Source organism: Galeopterus variegatus, unplaced genomic scaffold (genome assembly GCF_000696425.1).
Source record: "Galeopterus variegatus unplaced genomic scaffold, G_variegatus-3.0.2 Scaffold4004, whole genome shotgun sequence".
Lineage (NCBI taxonomy): Eukaryota > Metazoa > Chordata > Mammalia > Dermoptera > Cynocephalidae > Galeopterus > Galeopterus variegatus.
In genome coordinates this window covers 11,055-37,875 of record NW_007730115.1, presented here as the reverse complement: position 1 = coordinate 37,875, position 26,821 = coordinate 11,055, and the positions used below count along the sequence as shown (strand labels likewise).

Genomic DNA, 26,821 nt, shown 5'->3' with positions numbered 1-26,821 from the left:
TCAAACTAGTAGATGCCCTGGGAAGGCAATCAACATTAGGGCTAATAAAAAGCTTGAATAGTATAAAAGGGCTGGAGGAGGTATTGTAGAACCTTTCTAGCACTTATGAGAGGTAAATTAACACCAATTGCTAAACATAGAAACTGGATAAATTTCAATATTCATTTAGAAATTAATTTTATGATGCTGTCCTAAGTATTAAAATACAGGTTATACTTAAATCATTCAAAGTTTGGCATGTTCACACATGTGCACAAAGTATTTGATAGATATTTACACACTGGGAGACACAATTATGGTCTGACTTTGGAGTTTTGGCAGATCTGGGTTCAAATTCTGGCAAGTTTCCCTACTAGCTTTTTTTGGGTGCGTGTGATCCGAACCCTCGGGCGGGAGCACCGCCGCGCTTCCCAAGCGGCGCACTATCCAGTGCGCCACCGGGCCGGCCCTGCATATTAATTTTTAAATCAAATGTAAAGTTAATAATGTTATCAAGACCTATGCCTCCTCCAGTAATATCCCTGAGTATATGTGTGGAAACATACACGCTTATCTTTGTGGGCCTTTGACAAGATCAGGCGCATTCAGGGTGGTATGGCCATAGACTTTGGTGGGCCTTTGAAATTCTAACATGGAATTTCTCTTGAGAGCACAAAATTGTTGACAGGGCTGATTTCTAAACAGAATGAATATAAAACATTCTTTACAGTTAAAAAACAAATTGTTTTGGAGGCAGGCAGCAGTAGTTCTACTAGATCAAACTATGGCTGAGAGGATAGAATTATTTAAACATCTATTTGACCTTGGACTGGTTGTTCACTCTGTTGAGTTAGAGTGTCTTAATATGGTCTCACTTAACCTACTGAATTAAGAGATGAATGTATCTTCAAGGTACTGGCAGCCTTGTTTGAATAACGAAGATTCTTTTGAGTGGGAGAGTGGCGATTTCTCAAATTGTTGAAGGTTTCAGTTGTGACAATTCACCCACCATATATTTTGAGTTTCATCTTATAGATATTATCTGTGTGATTAGTATTTGTAATGCACTGTTCTGGTTTTTAGAAATAAGTAAGATATTATCTGTCTTCAAGAGATTACATTGTAGGAAAGAGAGAGTTAAAATGATATCCTAGTTGGCTTCTTCTCCCAGTATGAGCCCTTTTCTATAGACCTCCCAGGGAGCTTTTCTCCTTGCTCCTCAATTCCTTCTGAGCCATCATTATTTTTTTTAATTAGTTCACCATTTTCTGCAGGACTGTCTTTGAAGAAGCACCTGATCTGCCAAGATTTCTCTGAAAATAAGTACACAGACATCTTTTGGAGGAATTTATTGCAATTACTTAGATATACTTTAACAAAATTTATATAGAGATGGTCCTAGGAGTTTACCAGGTCGTCATACTTTCACCCCTCGTTCACTCGTTACAAGATATCTTGTAGTTTTGAAGTCTGTGTAAGGGTATAGCAAATAAAACCTTGATCTTTAGCATTCTTTATAGGATACACTGGGTCCCTTAGGTCTTTAATATAGTTATTCAGTGGAATCTTATTTTGCTAAAAGTGTTTTACGTGAGTATCTCTTGCTGTATCATTCCTTTGTTGAGTAATGTAGTAAGTTAAAATTATCCTCTATCTCCCTTTTTCCTTTCCTCCTACCCATCCTCACTCCTTCTTGTCCTTTCATAATTATTAATTGCTTTCTCTGCTGTATGCCAGGCAATGCATTACACAGTAGAAATAAATTAAGTTTTCAGTGAATGTTGAACTTAACTCAATGATATACTTGCTGTGAGATACAGAAAACAGTAAGCCACAGTTGCTGTTTATAAGCCTTGGCAATCTGGTGGGCCAAACATATATGCAAGAAATTATAACATGATGCATGATATAAAATAGGTATAAATAGGGTATTATGGTATCCAAGCAGTAGGTTTCCTAACTGACAGATTGATAGAAGATGGGGAGTATCAGAACTTTTTTAAAAAGCAAATTGTTTGGTTAAAATTTAACATGTTAGGGAACCCGTGGAGAAAGAGTCTCCCCACAATTCTTATAATTAAACTGGGAGCATCATCACCAGTACTTATTCCCCCCCCCCCCCCCCCCCCCAGCTGTCGCAACTGTGTCCTTCGGGGATCTTTAGAGGAGCTTATGTGTTTGTTTTGTTAGAGTAAGCAATCTAGGTGTTCTGCACCATCTTTACTGTACGTCAACTTTTTTCTGTCCCTCTCTACACTTTCTCACATGCTAATAATTTCCCCCCTTTGGGATTTTTTCCAAGTTGTAGTTTTTTTCCCCCCCCCCCGCCCCCATGATTTTGGAGCATCAAAGTAGTCAGACCTGCCTGTAGCATCTAGTAGGGAAAAAATAGTATCATCTTCACCTTTCAACCATTGTTTAGCTTCCAGTGTTGTTGTTAGAGCAGTCCTTAGGTATTGTTCACATCTTAAGTGGCAATTCACCATGTATCCAATGCCTCGGTTTTTCTGAAGTTGTGCATAGGAGCATTCATTCTCTTAGTAATGATATTTGTAAAAGGAATGCAGGGTAGCTAATGTCCAATTCAAGATGAAATTGAAAAAGTTACACTAATGGTGGTTTCTTGTCCAAGATCATGAAACTTTTTTTTTTAACTACCTTTTTATAATAGCATCCATTTGAGGTTTAGCATGAAATAGGTCACTAGTGAAAGATCAGCCAGAAATTGTGGAAGAGTAATAATCTGCAAACAGAATCATAAGGAAAATAAATGTTTCATAAGTTGGCTCAGTCACTTGTTAACACTTTACCAGGTAATATGTGCGTTTTGGACATATGTACTATATGTTTCAGTTTTATGAGTGTTTACCTTTTCAAACTATGAACTGTTAGTCATATCTTTAAAACTATTTAATCAATGTAAATATAACTCATGAAGAGATTATTCCCAGATTAGGGGGCCGCCCGGTGGCGCACTGGATAGTGCGCCGCTTGGGAAGCGCGGCAGCGCTCCCGTCCGAGGGTTCGGATCCCACGTACAGACCGGCTCCCGCTCACTGGCTGAGCGAGGCGCGGGAGCAACGCCGAGGCTTGCGATCCCGTCGCCGGTCCCCGGTCCGGTACGGGGGCAACACTGAGGGTTGCGATCCGTTGCCGGACACGGAAAAAAGACAAAAAAAAAAAAGAGATTATTCCCAGATTAAAATTGTTTCTAATATTTGTTTTTCCCTGTGGGAAATTAGAGTAGACATTTCTCATATCTCACATAGTGCTGAGTAGATAGAGTTAGCTAACCTTAGGATTCAGTCACCAAAAAGATAAATTCCATACCCAAAATTGTGTTAACTAGAAATTTGTTTTTAAACTTTTCTTTTTTTTTTTTTTTTTTCCTTTTTTGTTTTTTTTACTGACCGGCAAAGGGATCCCACCCCTCGGTGTTGCGCCTGCACCGCGCTCAGCCAGTGAGCGGGAACTGGTCTCCACATGGGATCTGAACCCTTGGTGGGAGCGCCGCCACGCTCCCAAGCGGCGCACTCTCCAGTGCACCACCAGGCCAGCCCTTAAACTTTTCTTAACGAAAATGCAAAGTTATTGGAGACTTTCATATTTGTATCTTTTGTTCCCTTTTCCCAATGGCTTCTGGCTGCAAGGCATGATGACCCTGTGTAAAGTAGAAAATTGGATTTGCTGGCTAAAGCAGTTAAGGTATAATCCTTGTCTCTGAAGAGCACCATTTTTTTCAGTTTGGGTGCTGGCTTAAGTCCTATACATAATATTACAAAAGAATGTTTCCATGAATCCTCATTTGGATTCCAAGTACTTATAGGGGGTTGTGGTGATAATTGATGTTAAATCCTCTTTAGGAAATCTGCTACCTCACCTCATGATAGAATGGGCAGTCTAATAATGCCATACTGTATCCTGAATAAACTAAATCTGATCTAGAAGTTCTGTGTCTATTTGGTATGATTTAATGCTGCTTCCCTGATCTTTCTGCTGTCTACAGAGCCAGAGCCCAGAGGTGGAGCAGTTAGGGAGGGTTGTGGAACTGGACAGTGACATGGTAGATATCACGCAGGAGCCAGTTTTGGATTCCATGTTAGAAGAGAGCGTGCCTGAGGATCAGGAACCCGTGTCTGCCTCAACACACATTGCATCTTCACTGGGAATTAATCCACATGTGTTACAGGTGAAGCCCTAACCCACCCCTTTTACAACAGAAAGCCAAACTAATATTTTATCTCCCTTGCATAACATCAGGCCTCTTTCTTGATTATTTACTTAAGACCACAGTGCTCACTGTAATGAAAAAACAAAACAAACAAAACAATAGGAATATGGCTAATGTTTTGGCCTCATTTTCCCATCCAGGGAGGGAAGGCTATATTGAGAATCAGAAGATAGGGCTTCCAGTTTTAACTGAATCGGAACAGAAGACCTAGGTTCTAATCCACTTTTGTAATAATTACTATGTGACTTTAGGCAAGTCGTTTAACATCGTGAGCACTACTTCACAGGGTTGTTTTGAGGCTTTGTAAAGTGTTGCACAAAATTTAAAAATTAAAACCTGGTAGATACAGATTTCTTTAAGCTCTGTCTCTACTTTCCTCTGTCCATGCCTTTTACTCTGTTATAAGTTTAGCCTTTGGCTATGTTTGACTATAAAATTATTCATTCAACAAATGTGAGGAACCACTGTATGCCAGGCTCTGGCAAGACTACAGATACAAAGAAGAGGAGTATTATTTATGATTTATGCCCTTCAGGCACATACAGTGTAATAAAGTCAGTCACACAAAGGATATACTAGCTCTGGACACAGCCCTGAAGAGGAGCGATTTTTATTGTTGTAAACTACATTTTTCTATAATGGTCTTTCAGTTCTAGGGAGCACATTCATTCTATAGATATTGCCTTTTTAGATCATGAAAGCATCATTGCTTGCTGATGAAGAAGATGTAGATACAGTGCTGGATCAACACTTCAGTCGCCTTCCTTCCAAAGCAGATACTTCTCAAGAAATCTGTTCTCCCAGACTCCCTATTTCAGCATCCCACTCATCGAAGTCACGTTCACTAGGTACTGTATACAATATGCTGTTTTATAAGAAAGCTGTAGTGTCATCAAGTTTTGCTTTTCACATATCTTCTTCTAAGCTGAGTGGACTTCTGTAGCAAATATACCCCTAACAGCCATACCTATGATATAAGGATGCTAAAAGAAACTGTACTCTGGGCCGGCCCGGTGGTGCACTGGAGAGTGCGCCGCTTGGGAGTGCAGCGGCGCTCCCGCCGAGGGTTCGGATCCCATGTGGAGACCGGTTCCCGCTCACTGGCTGAGCGTGGTGCGGGCGCAACACCGAGGGTTGCAATCCCATTGCCGGTCCCCGGTACAGGCGCGACACCAAGGGTTGTGATCCCGTTACCGGTCAGTAAAAAAGATAAAAAAGGAAAAAAAAAAAAAAGAAAGAAACTGTACTCTTATAAATATCTGTTAGGAGTGTTCAGTTTTTAGGAACCATAATTACCTGTATAGGTGCAGATGCAGAAGTTGAATGGACAGGGCTGCCCAGTTAGCTCATTTGGCTTTGTAACACTAAGGTCAAGGGTTCAGATCCCCACATGGGTCAGCTGCCAAAAAATAAAACAAGTTGTATGGAGAAAAAAGCATTTGTGCTTTGTTTAAGGCCTGTTTTTGTTTGCTTATGAATGTGGATTAGATACTAAGCTCTAATTTCTTAATTTTTGTTACACATTACTTAGAATTGTGCCACAACAAGTTGGCCCGCACTCTTTTTTGTGCAGGTGGTGTTCTTTGTTTTGTTTTTGGCAGCTGGCTGGTACAGAGATTGAACCCTGGACCTTGGTGTTATCAGCACATGCACTAACCAACTGAGCTAACCGGACTCTGTGCAGTTTTAATACTGTCTTGCCTTCTGGGGACAAATTTTGCTTTACATAATGCACAAAACTTGTCAGATTTCTAATCTTCCCTAAACCTTCCCAAAATCCTAAGGTGACTATGTATTTGAACTTAAAGCTTTCCCCTTTCTTTTCTAGTGGGTTTGTAACTCTGTGGGATTGGAGATAGAGTATTAATGTTAACAAAGGACTTAAGCAGATGTAATTTCAAAGCATCTTGAAAGCCAGAGGATCTACCGGAGAGACATTTGTTTATGTTGCCTTAAAAACTAAATGTTTATTTTTCAATTCTTCTGAGTGCCCTTTTTATAAACTTGTTTTTAAAAATGTATTAACTGGGACTGACCAGAGAGCTCAATTGGTTATAGCACAGCCTTGTAACACCAAGATCACAGGTTCAGATCCCCATTTCAGCCACCCACCAAATAAATAAAATTGTAAAAATAAATAAATAAAAATATTTTAACTGACAAAGCATTAGTTAAACATTCTTAATAACCTTTTCCATAGTGGGCACTACAGGAAAATCTCATTCTTCAATAACCAGCTCCATGTTTTAGATAGGAACCATATAAAATTGAAGAACAGGAACTAGTAATAAGAACTATGCTTCAGGAAGACACATATACAATCATAAGATGCTGCAGTGGGGTTTTGTTTCCTTAAGTCTAGCATAGTAGGAATTTGAGGTTTTTTTTTTTTTTTTTTTTTGTCCTTTTTGTGACCGGTAAGGGGATTGCAACCCTTGGCTTGGTGTCGCCCACACCGCGCTCAACCAGTGAGCACACTGGCCATCCCTATATAGGATCTGAACCCACAGCGGGAGCGCCGCTGCGCTCCCAGCGCCGCACTCTCCCGAGTGCACCATGGGGTCAGCCCGGAATTTGAGTTTTGATCTTATTAAGCTTTTTATATGGACTAAGAAAGGGTTACATTCGGGATTTTGATAAGAGCATAAGCGTTGATGCCAGACTTACCTGGGCTTATCTCCCAGTGTGCCACTGAGTAGCTTTGTGAATTTGGACAAGTCACTTATCTGAGCCCGGTTTTCTCAGTTAGAAAATGGGGATGATAATAATGCTTAATCATTTAAAGTTATTGAAGAGTGAAATGAAATAATGTACATAAGTGCCTTGCTAATACAGCGTCTGCTGCAGGTAAGTGCTAGATAATTTTTCAAAAATAGTAATAGTTGTAGTGGTGTTTGTTCTTAATATTATAATTGTTGTTGACATCCTCGTCATCATCATTAGAATTCTGGCCTTGAGGCCAGCTTGTGGCTCACACGGGAGAGTGCGGTGCTGATAACACCAAAGCCATGGGTTTGGATCCCTATATAGGGATGGCCGGTTCACTCACTTGGGAAAGCGTGGTTCTGACAACACCAAGTCAAGGGTTAAGATCCCTTTACCGGTCATCTTTTTTAAAAAAAAGAATTCTGGCCTTGATTTCCTGGTTGAATGAGTAATTTCTGCAGAGTCTGGCTAAACCTGCTTCTTCATATCTGTTTTAATTAGTTTGGCAAAATGTTGAATAATTTCAGCCTTAATGACTTTTTGGTTGTTGTTGAAGAAATAATTGGCTGAATTTCTAATAATATTTTTTCCCCTCATTTCAGTTAGTGGGTTACTACAATCAAAATTTACAAGTGGAGCTTTTCTTTCACCAAGTGACTCTGTGCAAGAATGTCGCACTCCCAGAGCATCATCTTTAATGAATATTCCATCCACATCCCCATGGTCTGTCCCTCCACCCCTGACCACTGTGTTTACAGTGCCCAGCCCAGCTCCTGAGGTTCAGTTGAAAACAGTGGGTACACGCAGGCAACCAGGCCTAGTCCCTCTTGAAAAGTCTGTCACCTATGGCAAAGGGAAACTCTTGATGGACATGGCCTTATTTATGGGACGCTCATTTCGGGTTGGTTGGGGCCCCAACTGGACTCTTGCTAATAGTGGAGAACAGCTCAGTGGCTCTCATGAAGTGGAAAATCATCAGATTGCTGATTCTATGGAATATGGATTCCTGCCCAATCCAGTTGCTGTTAAATCGTGAGTCACATTTCTTGATGCCTTTTGAGAAAGGCAACCTGTGTGCAAGGTACTTAAGTAGTACTTAAGTAGTTAAATTTTGGGGGAGCCAGAAGTTCTATGTGGATTTTCAATCAGGGAGGGGGTGTGGAGCCCCAGCCCCCACATTGTTCAAAGGTGAACTCTGTGTGTGTATGTGTATGCGCCTTAAAGATTATATATAAAAGTTTTTCCGGCAATGGTCAGGCAGTATGTATACAGTGTTCTGTGCACATGTAACGTTTTCTTATTTACATTTTATAGTTGTGTTATCTTCTACAGATTAAATGAAGATGATCACCTCTTAATCCTTAGTTTTTAAAGTTGACTTTGAAAAAAATAAAACAGCTGCATCTCTTGTACCTCACAATTAGGAATATTGATTCTAAACTTAGTGATTAATTCTAGATTAAGCATGATCTGATGACATTTTGGAAGTTGTTAATATCAATCTTAAAATTGGATCAAGGCCAAATTGGTTATATGCTCATCTTAATTTAGAACCAGTTCTTTACTATCTAAAACCTTAGCCTCATGACTTTCGATACCTGAGTATAATTTGAGAAATAGGTATTCGCAATAATGCTTGGCCCTTGGATTTTATAGTGTCCAGATACATGCTGAAGCCAGTTCCCAATCTAACTGTATTGATACCCATGCTTGTTATAACCTGACCTAAAAAGACTTTGGGTTCTGAATGCATGAGTCAGATTATCTGTTCAGTCCATATATAGGTATAGCAGATAAGTTCAGTATTTTGACATTAGGAAACAAAATTTCTTTAAAATTACAGTGAAATATTTTCCATTTTGTTTGTAATCGTAAAAAGAAACAAAGACTTGGTTATAGGGAAATTCTGGATTCTCTCTTCATTTTCTATCTTGTTGTTCATTTGCCATTATAGCCTAACTGAGTCCCCATTCAAAGTTCATTTGGAAAAACTCAGTTTAAGACAGAGGAAGCTAGATGAAGACCTGCAATTATACCAGGTACCTCTGGAGCTCAAATTAAAACATAGTACTGTCCATGTCGATGAGCTGTGTCCTCTCATTGTCCCCAATCTGGGAGTTGCAGTCATTCATGACTATGCAGATTGGGTTAAGGAAGCATCAGGAGACTTACCGGAAGTACAAGGTGAGTACACACTATGATTCTAACTTTTGATGTCCCAAGAATAGGGGTATTATAGCATGGGTTCATAGGAGGACAAAGTTCCTTAAACCAATCTAGTAGGTGGATGCCTGAGCTTGTACTTTTCCGTAGTTGAGTTGAGATAAACAGCATTTCAGGCAAGAGTAAATTGTCACTGCTTACAGTTATCCTTATGCCCTCTGATATACAAATCCTTTCTCAAAGAACTGTAGCCAGTCAAATCCCTTGGATTTATGAAATTGCATTCTTTTCCCAAACTAGAGAACATAGGGATAGAAAGATTCATTCCTTCTTTCTTTTCTGAATTTTACCCATTCTTCCATGTTCAGCTCAAGTCCCACTTGGTCTTCCCAACAACTTTGTTATAATTTCCTTTTCTTACTTCTCCCACTATTACCTCTCTATATCCATTGTGACCAATACTTTGATAATGGGTTTTTCTGATATGGGAACTTAATATATTTCAAACAGTAGAAAATTGTACTTAACTACATGTTTAGCAAATCACTCTGATTGAAAAATAGGGACTGTTTTAGAATGTCCCATACCACACATTTTGGGACTTGTTTATTCAAGTGTGTTTACTTTATGTTTACTTCACTGTCTGATCTTCTTATTAAACATGTAAGTTATCTTCCTAATGCATACTTGCTAGTGGCTTAAAGTGATAAACTTTTTGTTTTGTTTCTTGAGGGGCAATATGGCATAGTAGTTAAGAGAATGGAGTTGGACTCTGGTTGCTTGTCTTCAAATCCTGGCTCTGCCACATATTGCCTGTAATTTTGGGCAAATCATTTAACTCTTATACCTCAGTTTCTTCAATTATAAAATGAAGTTACCAACTGTATATTTTTGTTGTGTAGATTAGAGTTGGTTTAATCTTAAGTGCTTGAAAAAACATCATTTAGACTCAGTAAATGGTAGGCTGTGCCTGTAGCAGGAAGGAATAAACCCTTACAAGTTTTTAGATCAGTTTACATTTCATAAAGAGTTATATAGACAGAATTTGATCAAATTAGAAGACTTTTTTTTTCTCTCTACCATCTAAGGTGATATTAGCCATAATTAGGTGATATTAGCCAAACTAGGGAGACCTGTTTAAAGGAGCATAGAGTTACATTTGCTATGTAAGTACCACAGAAACATGGAGTGTGCAGTTGTACCATATACTTCCAGAACTTGTAAGACAAAGCTGAGTAAGGTGGAGACAGATTCGGAGTAATCAACTTTGTTGCATGTGGTGTTTATTAATTTGTGCATTTTTACACCACAGTTAAGAGTAATACCCTCCAGAGTTAATTGTAAGAATTTGTGTCATAGCATTGTTTTCCTGTCTCTTCCTCAGTTGTAAAGCACTGGAGGCTGACATGGACATTATGTGAAGCCCTATGGGGTCACCTGAAGGAGCTTGATAGCCAACTGGATGAACCCAGTGAATATATTCAGATTCTAGAGCGACGAAGAGCTTTCTCCCGCTGGTTATCCCATACTGCTGAATCTCAGATTGAAGAGGAAGTCTCTTTAACCCAAAAAGACAACCCCATAGAGGCTGTCTTCAGCTATCTCACGGGCAAGAAGATCAGTGAGGCCTGCTCTCTGGCCCAGCAGTCAGGTAGAGAATATGGTTCTTATCTGCACCCCTGCCTCTTTCCTCCTCACTATCTCCTACCCCTTAACTGTGGATTTGCCTTCTTTTTTTTTTGGTCTTCTAACCTGTGAGTATTAAGTGGATTTCCCAGGAAGATTGCTGCTTTCTCCAGAGCAGGGAGCATGTCCTCTAGTTTTCTTTTAGAACCTTAAACATTAAATTACCTTAATTAAAATTATTTTAATTTTATGTTACATATGTATTTGTAGTACAACTAGAAAATACAGATAAGAAAAAAACAACAGATCAAAATCACCCAATTCCTATGACTACCACTCACTGCAAATGTTTCAGTGTATTTAAACTGTTTTCTTTGTGATTTTTAGAGTATAAACAAATATGTGCCCAGAGCGTGATTTTTAGAGTATAAACAAATATGTGCCCAGAGCAACATATGCATGTAAACTTTTCAAAGATGGGTATCCTGCTGTGTATTCTGTTCTTTCTATGTAACACATTACAAATGTCCTATAATCTAGATATAATAATAATCTTCTATGTATAAATGTACCACATTAGCAAATTTCTTCTTTGGCATTTAGACTCTTTTTAAACAATAAGCAGAACTCTGAACATTTTAAACCTATATCTTTTGCATCAGATCACTTTTTCATTCAAATTAAATATATGGAAATTTAATTTCTAGGTTGAGGTTATTTAATTAACTTTTTTTAGGACTTTCTACACATGTTTTTTTTTTTTTTTTTTTTTTTTTTTTTTGGCAGCTGCCAGTATGGGAATCTGAACTATTTGTGCTTTTTTAAATTACCTTTCCAATAATGAGGCATTCAGTAAGTGCTTAATGACTGTCTAGACACGAATCTTAATGAGAATACAAGATGATATAGCTCAGCTTAATCTATGTATAATTAGATCCTTTATCAAACCTTGTTAATTAGAACCTAATTTATACAAAGGTAACTAATTTGAGCCCTGAGCTGCATTTATTTTGGAGGGCTTGGCCAATTTTAGGATTATAAGGAACAGGTCATGGGAAAAGTTAGAATCAGTAAACATATAAATGGCCAGTTGCATTCCACTATCACTACACATTCAGTGCCTTTTATGGTCTTCATACATTTGTACAGTGACAATTTGTCTTCAGGGTTGATCTTCTATACACTTTCACAAATGTGAATCGTTTAAAAAATAATGTTATACTTACATGTAGCAGGAGAGGATCTTAAAGAATACTAGAAGTCAGGTCCTTGGATCTGTTCATTCATAAACTCTACTTTTTCCCTTGTTTTCTTCTACCCCTAAGGTTAAACCTTTGGCAAGGGCACTGCCTTTTGCGTTACTTAAGACTTTTTCTTCACTATCCCCACTTTAAGTAATTAGTAGAACAACTAGACAGAAAAATCAAGAATATAGAAAACATGAACAGCATTATCAACTAAGTTTACATGACATCTATACAACAAGAAGAAAGACTTCAAGCTGATAACCTAAACTTCTACCTTAAGAAATTAGAAAAAGAAGAGCAAACTAAACCCAAAGGTAGCAGAAAGGAGGAAATAATGATTGGAGCAGAAATGAATGAAAACAAAAGCATAAAAACAATAGAGTAAATGAATAAAACCATAGTTAGTTTTTCGTAAAGATTTTTACTCAGAAAACCCCAAGCTCAGATGTCTTCATTGGTGAATACTATATATTTAAAGAAGAGATAATACCAATCCTCCACAAACTCTCCCAGAAAATAGAGATGGGAGCACTTTCCAACTCATGATGATGCCATTGTTACCTTGATATCAAAGCATACCTACTGTACTTAATACATACAGCTAACATCAAACATACTTATGAAAGACTGAATGATTTTCCCCTAACATTAGGAAAACCATTTCTGCACAACATCGTAATGGATGTTGTACCCAGTTCAGGCAAGAAAAAGAAACAAAAGTCATACAGATTAAAAAGGAAAGGGTAGAACTGTCTTTATTTGAGTTGGTATAATTCTGTCTATAGACAGGCCTAAGAAATCCATAAAAAAGGTATTGGGACTAATAAACATGTTCAGGAAGATCTGAGGATTCAAGATCAATATATAAAATTGTGTTTCTATGTATTAGCAACAAACTATCCAAAAATAAAATTAAGAAAAACAATTCTATTTACAACACTATCAGAAAGAATAAAAAGGAATAAATGTAACAAAGGAAATACAAAACTTATACACTGAAAACTACAAAACTTTGCTGTTGAAATAAAGACTGAAATAAATGAAGAGACATTCCAGATTCATGGAATATGTCTCAACCTCAGTACTGTCACTTTGAGCTGGTAATTCTTTGTTAGGCGTAGGGGGGTGAGTTGTCCTGGACATGGTAGGATTTTTAGCAGCATCCCTGCTTTCTACCATCTTGTTTTGACAACCAAAAATGTTTCCAGACATTTTCAAATTTCCCTAGAAGGACAAACCACCCTGGTTGAGAAACACCGATTGATTGAAAACCTCAGTATCGTTAAGACATTTGTTCTCCCCAGATTAACCTATACATTCAACACAATCCTTACAAAAATCTCCAGCAGTGTTTTTGCAGAAATTGAAAACTGGTCCTTATTTGGATATGTAAAGAACCTTATTTGGAAATGTAAAGAACCTTACTTGGAAATGTTGAGTTGGAGTACTCAACATTTTCTGATTTTAAAACATAAAGCTACTCCAGTCAAGACAATAAAGATGGACATTATAGATCAATGGAACAGAAATGAGAATCCAAATATAAAAATCCTTTAACTTACAGTCAACTGATTTTTTTTTACAAAGGTGCCAGGACAATTTAAATGTGGAAAGGATAGTCTTTTCAACAAATGCTGGGATAGTTGGATATTTACATGCAAAAATGATGAATTTAGATTCATATCATACCCCCAAGTTTACTTGAAGTACGCTATAATTCTGCCATTTACTCACCCTATTTTCTTTTCAATGGGAGAGTCTATGTGGAAAGTCAAGGATTGACAGAAGCTGATTGTTTGAATATCTGATCAGCACAATGAGAGATGATCCTAATGAATGTTCGCATCAAGCTATGATATACCAGTCTCCTTTCTGAACTTGACTATCTCTAGTGACCAGGATATTTATATTTTTTAGCCAATAAACATGCTCTTTTGGGTCCTATAGACACACAGAACTAATCTTTCCTTTCTTCCTTTATTATTGGTCACTTAGCAGCTTACGGTCAAGTGGGCGGCAGCACTTACTGCATGAATCGTAGTCCAGTTGTGTTTTGGTTACCTAAATGCAATTAGGGAGACAAGTTGGCCTAGTTACACATTTCCAGATGTGTTCCTGATGCTTTGTGAAGGAAACCCTTTGAGATGAGAGCTTCAGCTTCTGGAGGGACATAACCTTATATAGTCATGTAAGCACTGACCCATGCTGAACCAAAAGGAAAATGACTATTGACTTTTAGGAGATTTTGTAATACAGGCTGAAGCAAAGAATTTTTACTCAAGTTTAGCTGGAAATTATGATAAACTGGAATTCCTATCCCCTAACATTCTGGTTAATTAGAAACTTTTTATTGCCTCAGCCCTTTGTACTTAAAAATTTTTAAGAGAGATTATTGGACCTATGGGAGTGAAAGACTCACCTGTCCTCTTTATATTAGTGTACACATACATTTTTGTTTAGGTTTAAGGTGCCTATTTCTCAGTGTCATCATATTCTAGTTGGGAACATTTTACATTATATCTTCCCAGTTTCCACTACAAACCTTTTTTTGTTGTTGTTGGCTGGCTGGTAGTTACTACAAACCTTTGAATCAGATGATGTTTTCTTTCCCTTTATAGATGAAGCACCTTACTCAAGGTCACAGAAATAGTAGTAGCTATGTCGTTGATGTCTATAATACTATGCAGTCTATATGTAATTTAGGTTAAACTACTTTGCAGATTTTCTACCCAAGCAGAAAATGGTAAGTTTTTGATTAATGCTTTGGCACTGTTATAGAAAGCAGTCAGAGGTGTTAAGCCCTCCCTCTTGACAGCTGGAAGAAATAAGAAGATTATGCCCCCAAGTGGTTCACCAAGTTAGTAAATCGTTAGTAATCACAGAGAACTGTTTCTCTTATAGGCGATCATCGTCTTGCCCTTCTTTTATCTCAGTTGGTGGGTAGCCAGTCGGTCCGAGAGCTGCTCACCATGCAGCTGATGGATTGGCATCAGCTCCAGGCCGACAGCTTCATCCAGGATGAGAGACTGCGCATCTTTGCTCTGTTAGCTGGAAAACCGGTATCTTCCTCTTTTACCATAATCTCACATCAATTTTCTCATAAATTTAAAGTTGCTTGAGGTTGAAGCAAAGAGCTATCTTTGTAAACTGCACATTACTACACATAACTTGGTAATTTATTTTTCATTTTCAGTGGAAATAATTTCAAAATACAAAGGTAGACATGTACATTGTAAAAACAAGTCTAGGTATATGAAAATTAAAACGTTAAAATTCACCATACCCCGGGCCGGCCCATAGCTTACTCGGGAGAGTGCGGTGCTTATAACACTAAGGCCATGGGTTCGGATCCCATATAGGGATGGCTGGTTAGCTCACTGGGTGAGCGTGGTGCTGACAACACCAAGTCAAGGGTTAAGATCCCCTTACCGGTCATCCTTTAAAAAAAAAAAAATTCACTGTATCCCATATCATAGTGGTAAGCAATATAAATAATTTATCTGTCTTTTCAGACATTTTAAGTCTATGTCAACATATATGTATTCATATTTACATGTGTGTGTGAGAGTACTTCAAAAAGTTCATGGAAAGATTTGTATTATCTTTTAATTCTATTCTTCTGCAAACTTTTTGAAATACCCTCACATATACAAGTAAAATCAATCATACATTAGCAATTCTGCAACTTTTTTTTCTTTAACTTACTGTATATGGACATTTTTCCATGTCATGCAGCATCATTCATTTTAATATCTACTTCTGTTCCATTTTATGGATGATGGACCATAATTATTTTAAGCCAGTTCTCTATTGCTGCCTACCTCTTTGATTACCTTCTTAAAGTCAGTTTCCAGAAATAAAATAGGGCTCGTCAGAATTTATGCTTATCTTAAAGTTTTATAAGTTGGCAACTGTGGGGAGTCAGAAGACTTTCTCTCTGATCTCAGTGGCTCTCATCTCCTCTCAGAGCACTGATTATATTATGTCTAAATCTACCCTCTCATCTGCCTCCAAGGGACTATGTATTTTATATCTGGATCATTAATACTGACATCTAGATCATTTCAAATATTACTTAAATAAGTGAATAGTATGAAGACACGGAGTAACAAAGTAAAATACAGCTATAGTGGTGATTTCTCCTGCAGGTGTGGCAGCTGTCAGAGCAGAAACAAATCAATGTGTGCTCCCAGCTGGACTGGAAACGCTCCCTGGCTGTCCATCTTTGGTATTTGCTTCCACCAACAGCCTCCATTTCCAGGGCACTTAGCATGTATGAAGAAGCATTTCAGGTATATGTGTCTAGTAGAGCCAAGCAAGAATCCTGATGTGTGTTCTATCCTTGTCAGAAAATTCCTGCAGAGAAAAAAACCATTAAATCATATTTCATAATGCTTTTTACTGCCTTTTTTGAAAGTACTATAAAATTGAAATGGACAAAGGAAATCTGATGGGAATTTTATCCTTTACTCCTACTTCTGGGCAGGGCTACTTTTAAACTTCTCCAAGTGTCTGCTTTCATTTAATTTAATATGATGAGTTTCCACAGTTTTCTTGCTTCTGTATCAGAGAGTTCTCCGTTCCTAATGCTGTGTTATTCCTTTGGGAATTGCTTGATATACAGCCTGACTTCTGGTTTGGTTTAGCCCCAAATTAGCAGGTCTGAAATTTGCCTCTAAATACCATATTTCATATTCCTTGCCAATGTTGAGGTTAAAGTATTAATGTCTTTAATGCCATCATTTCTTGAATTCTCATTGTTTTTCAGAGAAAGAGAACTCTAAAGAAACTGAATGTATTAACTGTGGCAAGAAAAGTAGGGGTGTTTAGTGAGAGATATTTGAAATCTCTGCCAGTCCATTGTAGACAGGTGGAATATGCCACTGACCAAAATAATTTTTTAATCCTTCATAGATTCCTTTGAGGTATCACATCATTCTTAATACAGGTGTCTAAGTAATTGAGGCATGAGAGCATCTAGTGAAACAGACTAGCACCCGATGTATTATATCAAATTCTTTCCTTCAGAATCCCTCTGAGGGTGACAGATATGCCTGCTCCCCACTTCCTTCATACCTGGAGGGCTCTGGCTATGCAGTAGAGGAGGAGCAAGACTCGCAGAGACCACTGCAAGACGTCTGCTTTCACCTTCTAAAACTCTACAGTGACAGGTAAATGAGAGCCAGGCATTCTAGTCAGTTAAGAATTTCATGAACCCCTAAGGAGTCCTTTTCTGAGTCCTTTCTTTTTCATGCCACCAAATTGCTGTACATCTCTATGAATTACCAAATATAACTTACATAAGTTGATTAGAAAGAGCATTGCAACTTGAGTTAGAGTCTAAAAATCATTTTAATTAACTTTAATGAGATACAATTTACATACAATAAAGTATGCAGTTTGGTTAGTTTTACTGTAATTATCAAGATGTAACTACCATCACAAACAGATAATATTTCCATTAGCCCCCAAAAATTTCCTCGTGCCAGTTGACAATCAGTATTCATCCCAGACAACTCCTGACTGGCTTTTTGTTATCGTTAATTAGTTTTCCTTTTCTAGAATTTCATATAAAACTATTTCAGAGATGTCTATTTTACATTAGAAATACTTAGGCTTTCTTTCCCCATTCACAATTAGAAGCTCGCATTTCATTACAATTCTTCAAGATGCCTTCTTTTAGATATAGGGTATTTATCTATATGAATTATAGAATAATATAGTTTTTCCTTTGTGTGTGTGTGTGTCCTACAATTCACAAAACAATGTAGTTTTTTATTTGGTAAAATACATAACTAAAATTTACCATCTTAATTGTTTTAAGCATAGGGTTCAGTGGCATTAAGTACATTCACATTGTTGTGCAACTGTCACCAACATTTATCTCCAAAACTTTTTCATCTTCCCATACTGAAACTTTTCATTGTGTTTTAATTTGCCTTTCTCTAATGCCTGATGATGTTGAACATTTTTTCATATGTATGTCTTCTTTGCTTAAGTGTCTATTCAAATCTTTTGCCCATTTTTTATAGGATTGTCTTATTGCGTTGTAATAGTTCTTTATATATTTTGTATATATTTGTTGTTATATTTTTTAATCTAAATTTCTCCCAGAGTGAAGGCTTATTTTTCTCATTTTCTTTTTTGTTTTTCTCATTTTATAAACAAAGCAATGAGAAGCTTTACATTTTTGTGAGGTCCAATTTATTAAAGTTTTTACACTACACAGTTTGTATAACAGATATAGGGCTGTTGAGGCTTTCTATTTATTCGCAAGTCAGTTTTGATAATTTGTTTCTTTTAAGGAATTTGTCTGTTTCACCAAAGTCACCAATTGATGGGCATAAAGTTATTCATAACATTTCCTTATTCTTTTTAAATATTTGTAGAATCTGTGACAGTGTCTCTTTCCTTCCTGATATTGGTCATTTGCATCTTATCTTTTTTTTTCTTGGTTAGTCTATGTAGAGTTCAGCAATCAAGGGCTGGCTGGTTAGCTCAGTCGGTTAGAGCATGGTACTGATAACACCAAGGTCCAGTGTTCAGTTTCTGTACCAGCCAGCCACTTCCCCAAAAAATAGAGTTTAGCAATTGTATTGATCTTTTCAAAGAACCAGCTTTTGGTTTTTTGTTGGTTATGTCTATTGTTTATCCAGCTCAAAATGGATCATAAACCTAAATATCAAACTTAACTATAAACCTTCTAGAAGGAAACAAAGCAGGAAATCTTTGCAACTGTGAGTTAGGCAAAGATTTCTTAGACATCAAACACTCAATTTATAAAAGAAACAAATTGGTAAGTTGGACTTCAACAAAATCAAAAACTGCTTTTTATTGAAAGACTATTAAGAGAATGATATCTGATAAAGGACTTGTATCCAGAGTATATAAAGAACTCTTAAAACTCAATAATAGGAAAACAAACAGTCCCATTTAAAAATTGGAAAAAATATTTAAACAGATGCTTTATCAAAGAAGATCCAGATGTCAAATAAGCACATGAAAAGATGTTCAGCATCAGTAGACAAGGAAATACAAATTTTAAAACCATCCTGAGATACCACTACCCACCTATTAGAATGGCTAAAAATTAAAAAGACCTATTGTACCAAGTGTTGTCATGGCTGTGGAGCAACTAGAATTCTCATACATTGCTGGTGAAAAAATGTAAAATGATATGCCCCCTTTTGTTGCTTTGTGTTGCTTAGCCCCCCACGGATTTGTCACCCCACTTCCCCTGGGTGATGGAAATGCAAAGGATTACTCAAAGCCCATCTCTTCTGAGCAGTGAGAGGCCCCAAAGTGGTTAACTTCCCTGGGAATGCTCCAGCAAGAGCCAACCCTTCCTCGGGAAATTAACGCCCAATTAGGGTTCTCTTCCTGCATTTATTTTCCAGACCAGGAAGTTACAGGAAGAGAACATAGGTGGGGTTATAGTTTAAAAATATAGGCTGGTAACTTTCAGTGAAACAAGCCAGATGACATTCCAGTAGACAATTAAGTGATCTTATCAACACAAGCTTGATATTAGCAAACATTCCTTCTTACAGCAGCTCTCAGTATCTTTACATAACAATCAGTAACTAGTCTGTCCTTGAGCCAGCAACCTTGCTGTGCCACAAATCTTTATCTTAAACCAGACTTATATCCTGAGGAAAATTTCAAGTCCTCTGCAAAGTCAGTATTTGAAACTGCAAGACTTTGGAAAACCAGGCCCTGTGAAGTACATATGCTTTTTAGTATATTCCACACCCTTTGGAAAAAAGTTTGGCAGCTTTTTAAAAAAAGTTAAACATAGGGCTGGCCTGTTAGCTCAGTTGGTTAGAGTGCAGCCTTATAATACCAAAGTCATGGGTTCAGGTCCTCATACCGGCCATCCGCCAAAAACAAGACAAAACAAAACATAGACGTACCATATGATCCAGCCATTACACTCCTGGGTATTTACACAAGAGGAATGAAAACATACGTCCACATATGAATGTTTATAGCAGCTTTATTTGTAATGGCTCAAAACTGGAAACAACCCATATTTCCGTCAATAGGTGAATAGACCATAGAACCATGATGTATCATACAGTGGACTAAGCAGTAGAAAGGAATGAGCCGTTGATGCATGGAAAAGCATGGTAAATCACAAAATAATTTTACTTAGTTTTAAATGAAGCCAGACCCCAAAAAAAGTACCTATGGGAACTGGCCAGTTAGCTCAGTTGGTTAGAGTGTGGTACTGATAACACCAAGGTCCAGGATTCAATCCCTGTACTGGCCAGCTGCTTTAAATATATATATATATATATATATATATACACACACACACACACACACACACACATATACACACACACACACACACACACACACATATACACACACACAGTACCTAAAAAAAACAAGTACCTACTGTATGATTCCAATTTATATTAAATTCTGCAAAATGGAAACTGATTTATAATGACAGAAAGAGATCCGTTGCCTGGGAAGGGTGAGTATGGGGAGGGGCAGGAGGGCAGAAGTGCAGAGGGGCATAAGGAAATTTTTGGAGGTGATGAATATATTTTCTTGATTGTGGTGGTGGTTTCACAGGTGTGTACATATGTTAAAACTTACCAAAATTAGGGCTCGCCCCATGGCTCACTCAGGAGAGTGTGGCACTGGTAGCGCCAAGGCTATGGGTTCGGATCCTATATAGGGATGGCTGGTGTGCTCACTGGCTGAGCGTGATGTGGACCACAACGTGCCAAGGGTTGCAATCCCCTTACCGGTCAAAAAAAAAAAAAAACTTTCCAAAATTATACACTCTATATATAATGTGCAGTTTATTGTATGTCAGTTTTTAAGGAGGTCAAAAAAATTTTCACAGGGGTATACATATGTTAAAACTTATCAAAATTATACGTTCTAGATATGTGCGGTTTATTGTATATCAGTTTTTAAATAGGTCAAAAAAGGGCGGCAGGGGCGATATTTCAAAATGCCGGAAATGGAGAGAGAAACCGTGCGGTGCTGATAACACCACGGCCAGGGGGTTATAGGGATGGCTGGTTGGCTCACTGGCTGAGTGTGGTGCTGAAAACACCAAGCCAAGGGTTGAGATCCCCTTACCAGTCATCTTTAAAAAAAAAAAAAAAAAAAGTCCTTGAAAAGCCTAGGAGTTCAGAAAGAGTTCAAGTGAGGATAATATTCTTAATCTGAAATTAAAATGACTTTTTCTGGCCCAGACAGAAAAGGACTCTCCTTAAGGGGCCTTGATCTGGAGGTAGAGAGAGAATGAATTAGGAAGGCTGATGGCTTGAGAATGGCATAGTAATAAAAATGGCCCAGAACTGAACTGTCCAATAGGATAGCCACTATTCATATGTGGCTATATAAATTTAAATTAAATTAAATCAAATTTAAAATTTAGTTACTCATTCACTCTAGCCACATTTGAAGTGTTTAATAGCCTATCAAATTGGTCAAAGCAGATTATAGAACTTTTCCATCATCATACAATGTTCTGTTCAATAGCACTGGTCTATAAAAACTTCACTCATTACTTAGGGAGGTGTTGGGGAGTTGTAAAATGCCTGAGATCTTAGGTGAAAAGGAAATATATTGGTCGGTAACCTAAGCCCCAGGTTTTTAAAACTTACAGCTGTGGTGTCTTAGGTTATATTGCTCTCGGATCTGGGAATTGCAAGCTAAGAACTTATCATATAAACTGGTCCAGGACAATTGAATTTTTTGGGCTCCTAGCAAAAGAAAAAAGTGAAAATCTCTGCAGGGGCACTTTCAAAAACTAGGGTACCTGGGCCAGCCCAGTGGCGCACTAGAGAGTGCGCCACTTGGGAGCATGGCGGCGCTCCCGCCGAGGGTTTGGATCCCATGTGGAGACCAGTTCCCACTCACTGGCTGAGCGCGGTGCGGGCACAACACGGAGGGTTGCGATCCCGTTACCGGTCAGTAAAAAAGACAAAAAGGAAAAATAAAAACAAAAAAACTAGGGTACCTGGATTTCTTTATAAAGAATAATTCCCACTGAAGAGAAAATCAAAGGTAAAAATTACAAGCCATAGAAGGAAATAATCATCATGAAGACTAGGTAGCTGTTCAGACAAACAGGAGATTAGAACAATCTGAAAGGTACTAAGGTAAGTGTTTTTTCACATGATTAAGAAAAGTAGTAGACACTATAATGGAAGGGTGAGAATTGTGAAGACTCCCTATATCAGGATAGTAAAATATATAGTCCAAACCAATACCAGCAAACCTGTTAGGTCACACAGACTCAAAAGAGAAGGTGCCTTGTTTCTTTGTAGGATCTGTAGTCTGGCTGAATCTAGAGGTAAATTGATATAAGGCAGTCTCACAGGGAAAGAAAACCTATAATGCTTTTGCTCTCGGGTTCCTTTATTTTCTTCTGAGACATAATCAGAACAGTTGATCTATTCAATCAGGTAGTCTGCTGTCTGGATATGGTAACTGTCAGCACATTCTTCGCTGCAGGCATTATGAACTCAACCAACTGCTGGAGCCTCGAAGCATAACAGCAGATCCTTTGGACTACCGCCTAAGCTGGCACTTGTGGGAGGTGCTGCGGGCTCTTAACTACACCCATCTGTCAGAGCAGCATGAGGGTGTACTGCAGGCCAGTTATGCTGGCCAGCTGGAAAGCGAGGGGCTCTGGGAGTGGTCCATTTTTGTCCTCCTGCACATTGACAACTCAAGGTAAGTGACAAGTCATTGAACCCACTGAGTACGTGTAGCACTACAGGGCAATACCAAAGGAATCAGTCTCAGGGTTCAATTCAGCAAGTAATTGTTTAGAAGTGTGTTAGAGCCAGCCTTGTGGTAATCCTCAAGACAGTTAAACCTTCAGAGACTGCCTTTGATTAAGTGCCAAATTATAATATTTATCACAGGTCTCTCAGTAGTCTGAGAAGTGAAAAAACATCTCTGTGAACTGCGATGATCAGGGAAAGATAAGATTCAAAGAACCTATAAAACTGGAATAGAAAGTAATGAAGCGGAAATGGAAAGATATGCCCAACAGGGGCAACAGCATTAACTAAGGGACAGATTCAGTTGAATGTGGCATATTTAGGAATTATACAGACGTAGTGCTGATTGAGCTGTCTTAGTGCTTCCATGACACTGATGTAATGGGTTACCGGGAGAGCCCCTGCTTTTTCCCTTTCTTCCGGCTTTCTCCTCCTCTGACCATTCCTTGCTACCACCCACTCACCCCTCAGGTTCCTTGTTATAAGTGCTTTTACATGTTTATACTTTCTTGTACATACTTTATTTCGTATTAACTATTATGCTCATAATGAATCTTACGGGATAGTCACTCTTATAATCTCTGTTTTACAGATGAGCTACCCAAGACACAGATTAAGTAACTGTTTCAAGGTCACACAGCTAGTAAATGGCTGGGTGCAGTTTCCAACTCACACACCCAGAGTCTATGCTCTTAATTACAATGCTGCACTGTCATGTTGTATGGTGTGGAAAGAAGTTGGGGTCAAACCTGCCTAAACTCTGGATTCACCATATACCAGGGTACTTCAGAAAGTTCATGGAAGAATAGAATTAAAAGATAATATGAGTCTTTCCATGAATTTTTTTGAAGTACCCTCACACTACTTTGATTTAAGGTAAAGCTTACTCACTTTGGACTTTGCGTAAGAATGCTCTGTAAGCCTGTTTTTTATCTGTATAATCATAATATTGGTTCCTAATCAAAGGTGATTGTGGGATTAGAGTAAAAGTATAAAGCATCCAGCATAGCCTTCCCTTTAAGCAGTTTCTTTTCTCTCTTCCCCCTTAACAGGAAGCCAAATGTCCTCAGGCTATATTCCTTTGAGTTATTTAAGCACACTCAGTGGGGGATTTTATGTGGTAAAAAGCTGGCTGAAGGGATGACTAAATGTTTCAGAGTTGGCTGTGGGGAAGCAGATTCTGTTTCCTCAAAAAGAATATAAAAAAGGAGGCAGTCGTGATAAGATTAAGAGTCCTTGAGGGCCCGCCCGTGGCTCACTCAGGAGAGTGCGGTGCTGATAACACCACGGCCAGGGGTTACAGGGATGGCTGGTTGGCTCACTGGGTGAGCGTGGTGCTGAAAACACCAAGCCAAGGGTTGAGATCCCCTTACCAGTCATCTTTAAAAAAAAAAAAAAAAAAGAGTCCTTGAAAAGCCTAGGAGTTCAGAAAGAGTTCAAATGAGGATAATATTCTTAATCTGAAATTAAAATGACTTTTTCTGGCCCAGACAGAAAAGGACTCTCCTTAAGGGGCCTTGATCTGGAGGTAGAGAGAGAATGAATTAGGAAGGCTGATGGCTTGAGAAAAGAAACAAAGACATGGAAGAGACATTACCTTTAAAAACTAAGTTTGTTGTACTGACCATATGGGAGAAAGGGAAGGGAGAAAGTTGGGAATGAACTTCAGAGGAGTGCTCTATTGAGCAGAATTCCCTTATCCCAGTCCTTGATCTTCTAACTTATGGTAGGGAAATGTTACTAGACAGGAAGTAGCTGTGGAAAGCTTTTTCTGGGGAATGGACAGCCTTACCTAGAGTATTAATTTTCTGACTTTTTGACCGTGATGTGCTTAGATACTCTATTCCATTCTATTTCAGTTAAAAAATAAGTGCTGGTAGGATGGCTTTTGATTTCTTAGTGAAATTTGAAGTGATCCACTAAAGATCAAGACCTGTACTTTGAGACACTGCCCCAGGGGCCACTCTAAGCTGTCTGGGGCAGCCTTCTCCATGAATGAGGATGAAATTTATTCTAGCTTATCTCTCTTGCTATAGCATGCGTGAGAAGGCTGTTCGAGAGCTGCTTACCCGGCACTGCCAGCTATTGGAGACCCCTGAATCTTGGGCTAAGGAGACTTTCCTTACCCAGAAGCTTTGTGTGCCTGCTGAATGGATTCATGAGGCCAAAGCAGTGCGAGCTCGCATGGAATCCAACAAGCACTTGGAGGCCCTCTATTTATTTAAAGCTGGGCACTGGAACCGCTGCCACAAACTCGTCATCCGGCACTTAGCTTCTGGTCAGTGCTGGGGCCCGTATCTCCTGGAATCACCCCAAATTCTTCCAATCTCTAAACCCCCATGATGTGTTAGGCCACAGATGATGCTCACTACAGGACATGGAAGACTTCAATCAAATTACACTTTGGAAAAGTTCTTTGCAGAAGAAGCTTGGCCAGGATGAGGGATTAGAGGGGCAGGGGTAGATAGCAATATTAAATTACTGTTTGCCAGAAATATCCTTGATGTGCACTAATTATATTAACCTCTTTATTTATGGAAATTTTATCCAACACCACCAGAAATATCTGCTTGGGGACCTGAAGCCAAAACTACTTCATATTTTCTTTTGAGGAATTACAGAATATCTACTTGTAATTCTCAAGTCTAACCCAACATTATTTCTCCTTCCTTCCTCTCTTAGCTTTCTGACATATTCTCTGCACTTTAGGAACCATGCGCTTGTGCAGACATTGTGCTCAATATTTTGTTTCTTCAGATGCCATCATTAATGAGAACTATGACTACCTGAAGGGATTCTTGGAAGACCTGGCACCACCACAGCACAGCAGCTTAATTCAGGACTGGGAAACATCTGGGCTTGTTTACCTGGACTACATACGAGTGATTGAAATGCTCCACCATATACGACAGGTACCTGAGTTCCTTAAACCACTGCCTGGTTTTCCTTTTCCCAAGTTCTTAAAGCTTCAGAGACCTCTTTTGACACCTCTTCGTGTATATAAAAGGCCTTACATACACTTGAAAACTCATTAGCAGAGATAGCACTGTCATTGTGTAAGACTGGCCCAAAAGCACGAATCTTTGTTGGGAAGGCTCATCTCGCAAAGACCAGGAGACAGAGGTCACTTTAATCAAGCAAGAGGTTTTTTTATTTCCAGCATGCTGGGGTCGTTCCGTCTTCAAGACAGAAACGGCCCCGAGTTCTTAACTCAAGCATCGTTTATACAGTTTGGTAGGCAGGCTTTGGTAACAGGCTGGGTTGTAAGCTGTTTATTGGCCACTTTGAGCAATTTTTAAAACCATTGGGCTTTTAGCTTTTGGCAGGCAAAGGAAGGACTGAGGTATTGACCAACGGTCCACCCCCCTTTTCCTCTCTTGGTGTCCAAAGATAAGGTACTGGTCATGCTGTTCCTGGAATCAGGTGAGCATGCTCCCTACCTGGAACAGGGTGAACTTTGAGCTCTTTGGAAAGTCCCTTCCCCCTGCCAGCAGAAAGTCCTAATCTTCTGGCGACGGAAAGTCTCAAGCACCTGGTAACGGAAGGTCCTAAGTATCTGGTATTGTTTACCAAAAAGGTTGGGGGTTATCTCTACCTCTACAATTGCAGGCAGGACATTTTGATTGGCTAATATAGCCATTTTGACAGTTGTATCAAAACTTAAAAACACTTTTTTGTGTTTATTACGAATTAGTATGTGCAATAGACATTGTTGAGGCTTGTCTGTAATCAGTCTTTTCCCCTTGTCCAGCTCTAGCTTCAGTGAGAAGCTCAGGGATGAAAAATATAGTAAGATCAGAGATCTGGTGAGGATAATTGTTTTGCACATCATTTGGCATGTTAAGTCTTCATTAAAATGTCTTGGGTCAGTCTTGTAGTGATTAAATCTTCATTGTTACTTGCAGCCCGAAAGTCAAACTCATAAAAGATTCAAGTCCCTCTAGAGGCTTTTACCTTTCACTCTTGCCTTAACTGCTACCACTCTTATCCCACATACCAGCCATGCCAGCCTGTTCTACTCACACTAGATTACTCATGGTGTTTCCAACAAATCTTATTCCACTCTTTTTTTTTTTTTTTTTTTTTTTTTTTTTTTTTTTTTTTTT

The 26,821-nt window shown here is 38.5% G+C and overlaps 1 protein-coding gene across 4 annotated transcripts in view; it reads left to right on the top strand.

Moving 5' to 3' along the window:
• Positions 1 to 26,821, top strand: part of NUP98 (nucleoporin 98kDa) — a 97,472-nt gene that overhangs the window by 65,304 nt on the left and 5,347 nt on the right. For all 4 annotated transcript variants that reach the window (XM_008586500.1, XM_008586499.1, XM_008586501.1 and 1 more), the window contains 11 exons: positions 3,986 to 4,168; positions 4,902 to 5,058; positions 7,519 to 7,948; positions 8,871 to 9,100; positions 10,464 to 10,730; positions 14,854 to 15,011; positions 16,101 to 16,244; positions 16,981 to 17,123; positions 22,441 to 22,662; positions 24,752 to 24,993; positions 25,473 to 25,627. In XM_008586500.1, coding sequence (XP_008584722.1) covers positions 3,986 to 4,168; positions 4,902 to 5,058; positions 7,519 to 7,948; positions 8,871 to 9,100; positions 10,464 to 10,730; positions 14,854 to 15,011; positions 16,101 to 16,244; positions 16,981 to 17,123; positions 22,441 to 22,662; positions 24,752 to 24,993; positions 25,473 to 25,627 — 2,331 coding nt within the window. The remainder of the gene's footprint in view (positions 1 to 3,985; positions 4,169 to 4,901; positions 5,059 to 7,518; positions 7,949 to 8,870; positions 9,101 to 10,463; positions 10,731 to 14,853; positions 15,012 to 16,100; positions 16,245 to 16,980; positions 17,124 to 22,440; positions 22,663 to 24,751; positions 24,994 to 25,472; positions 25,628 to 26,821) is intronic.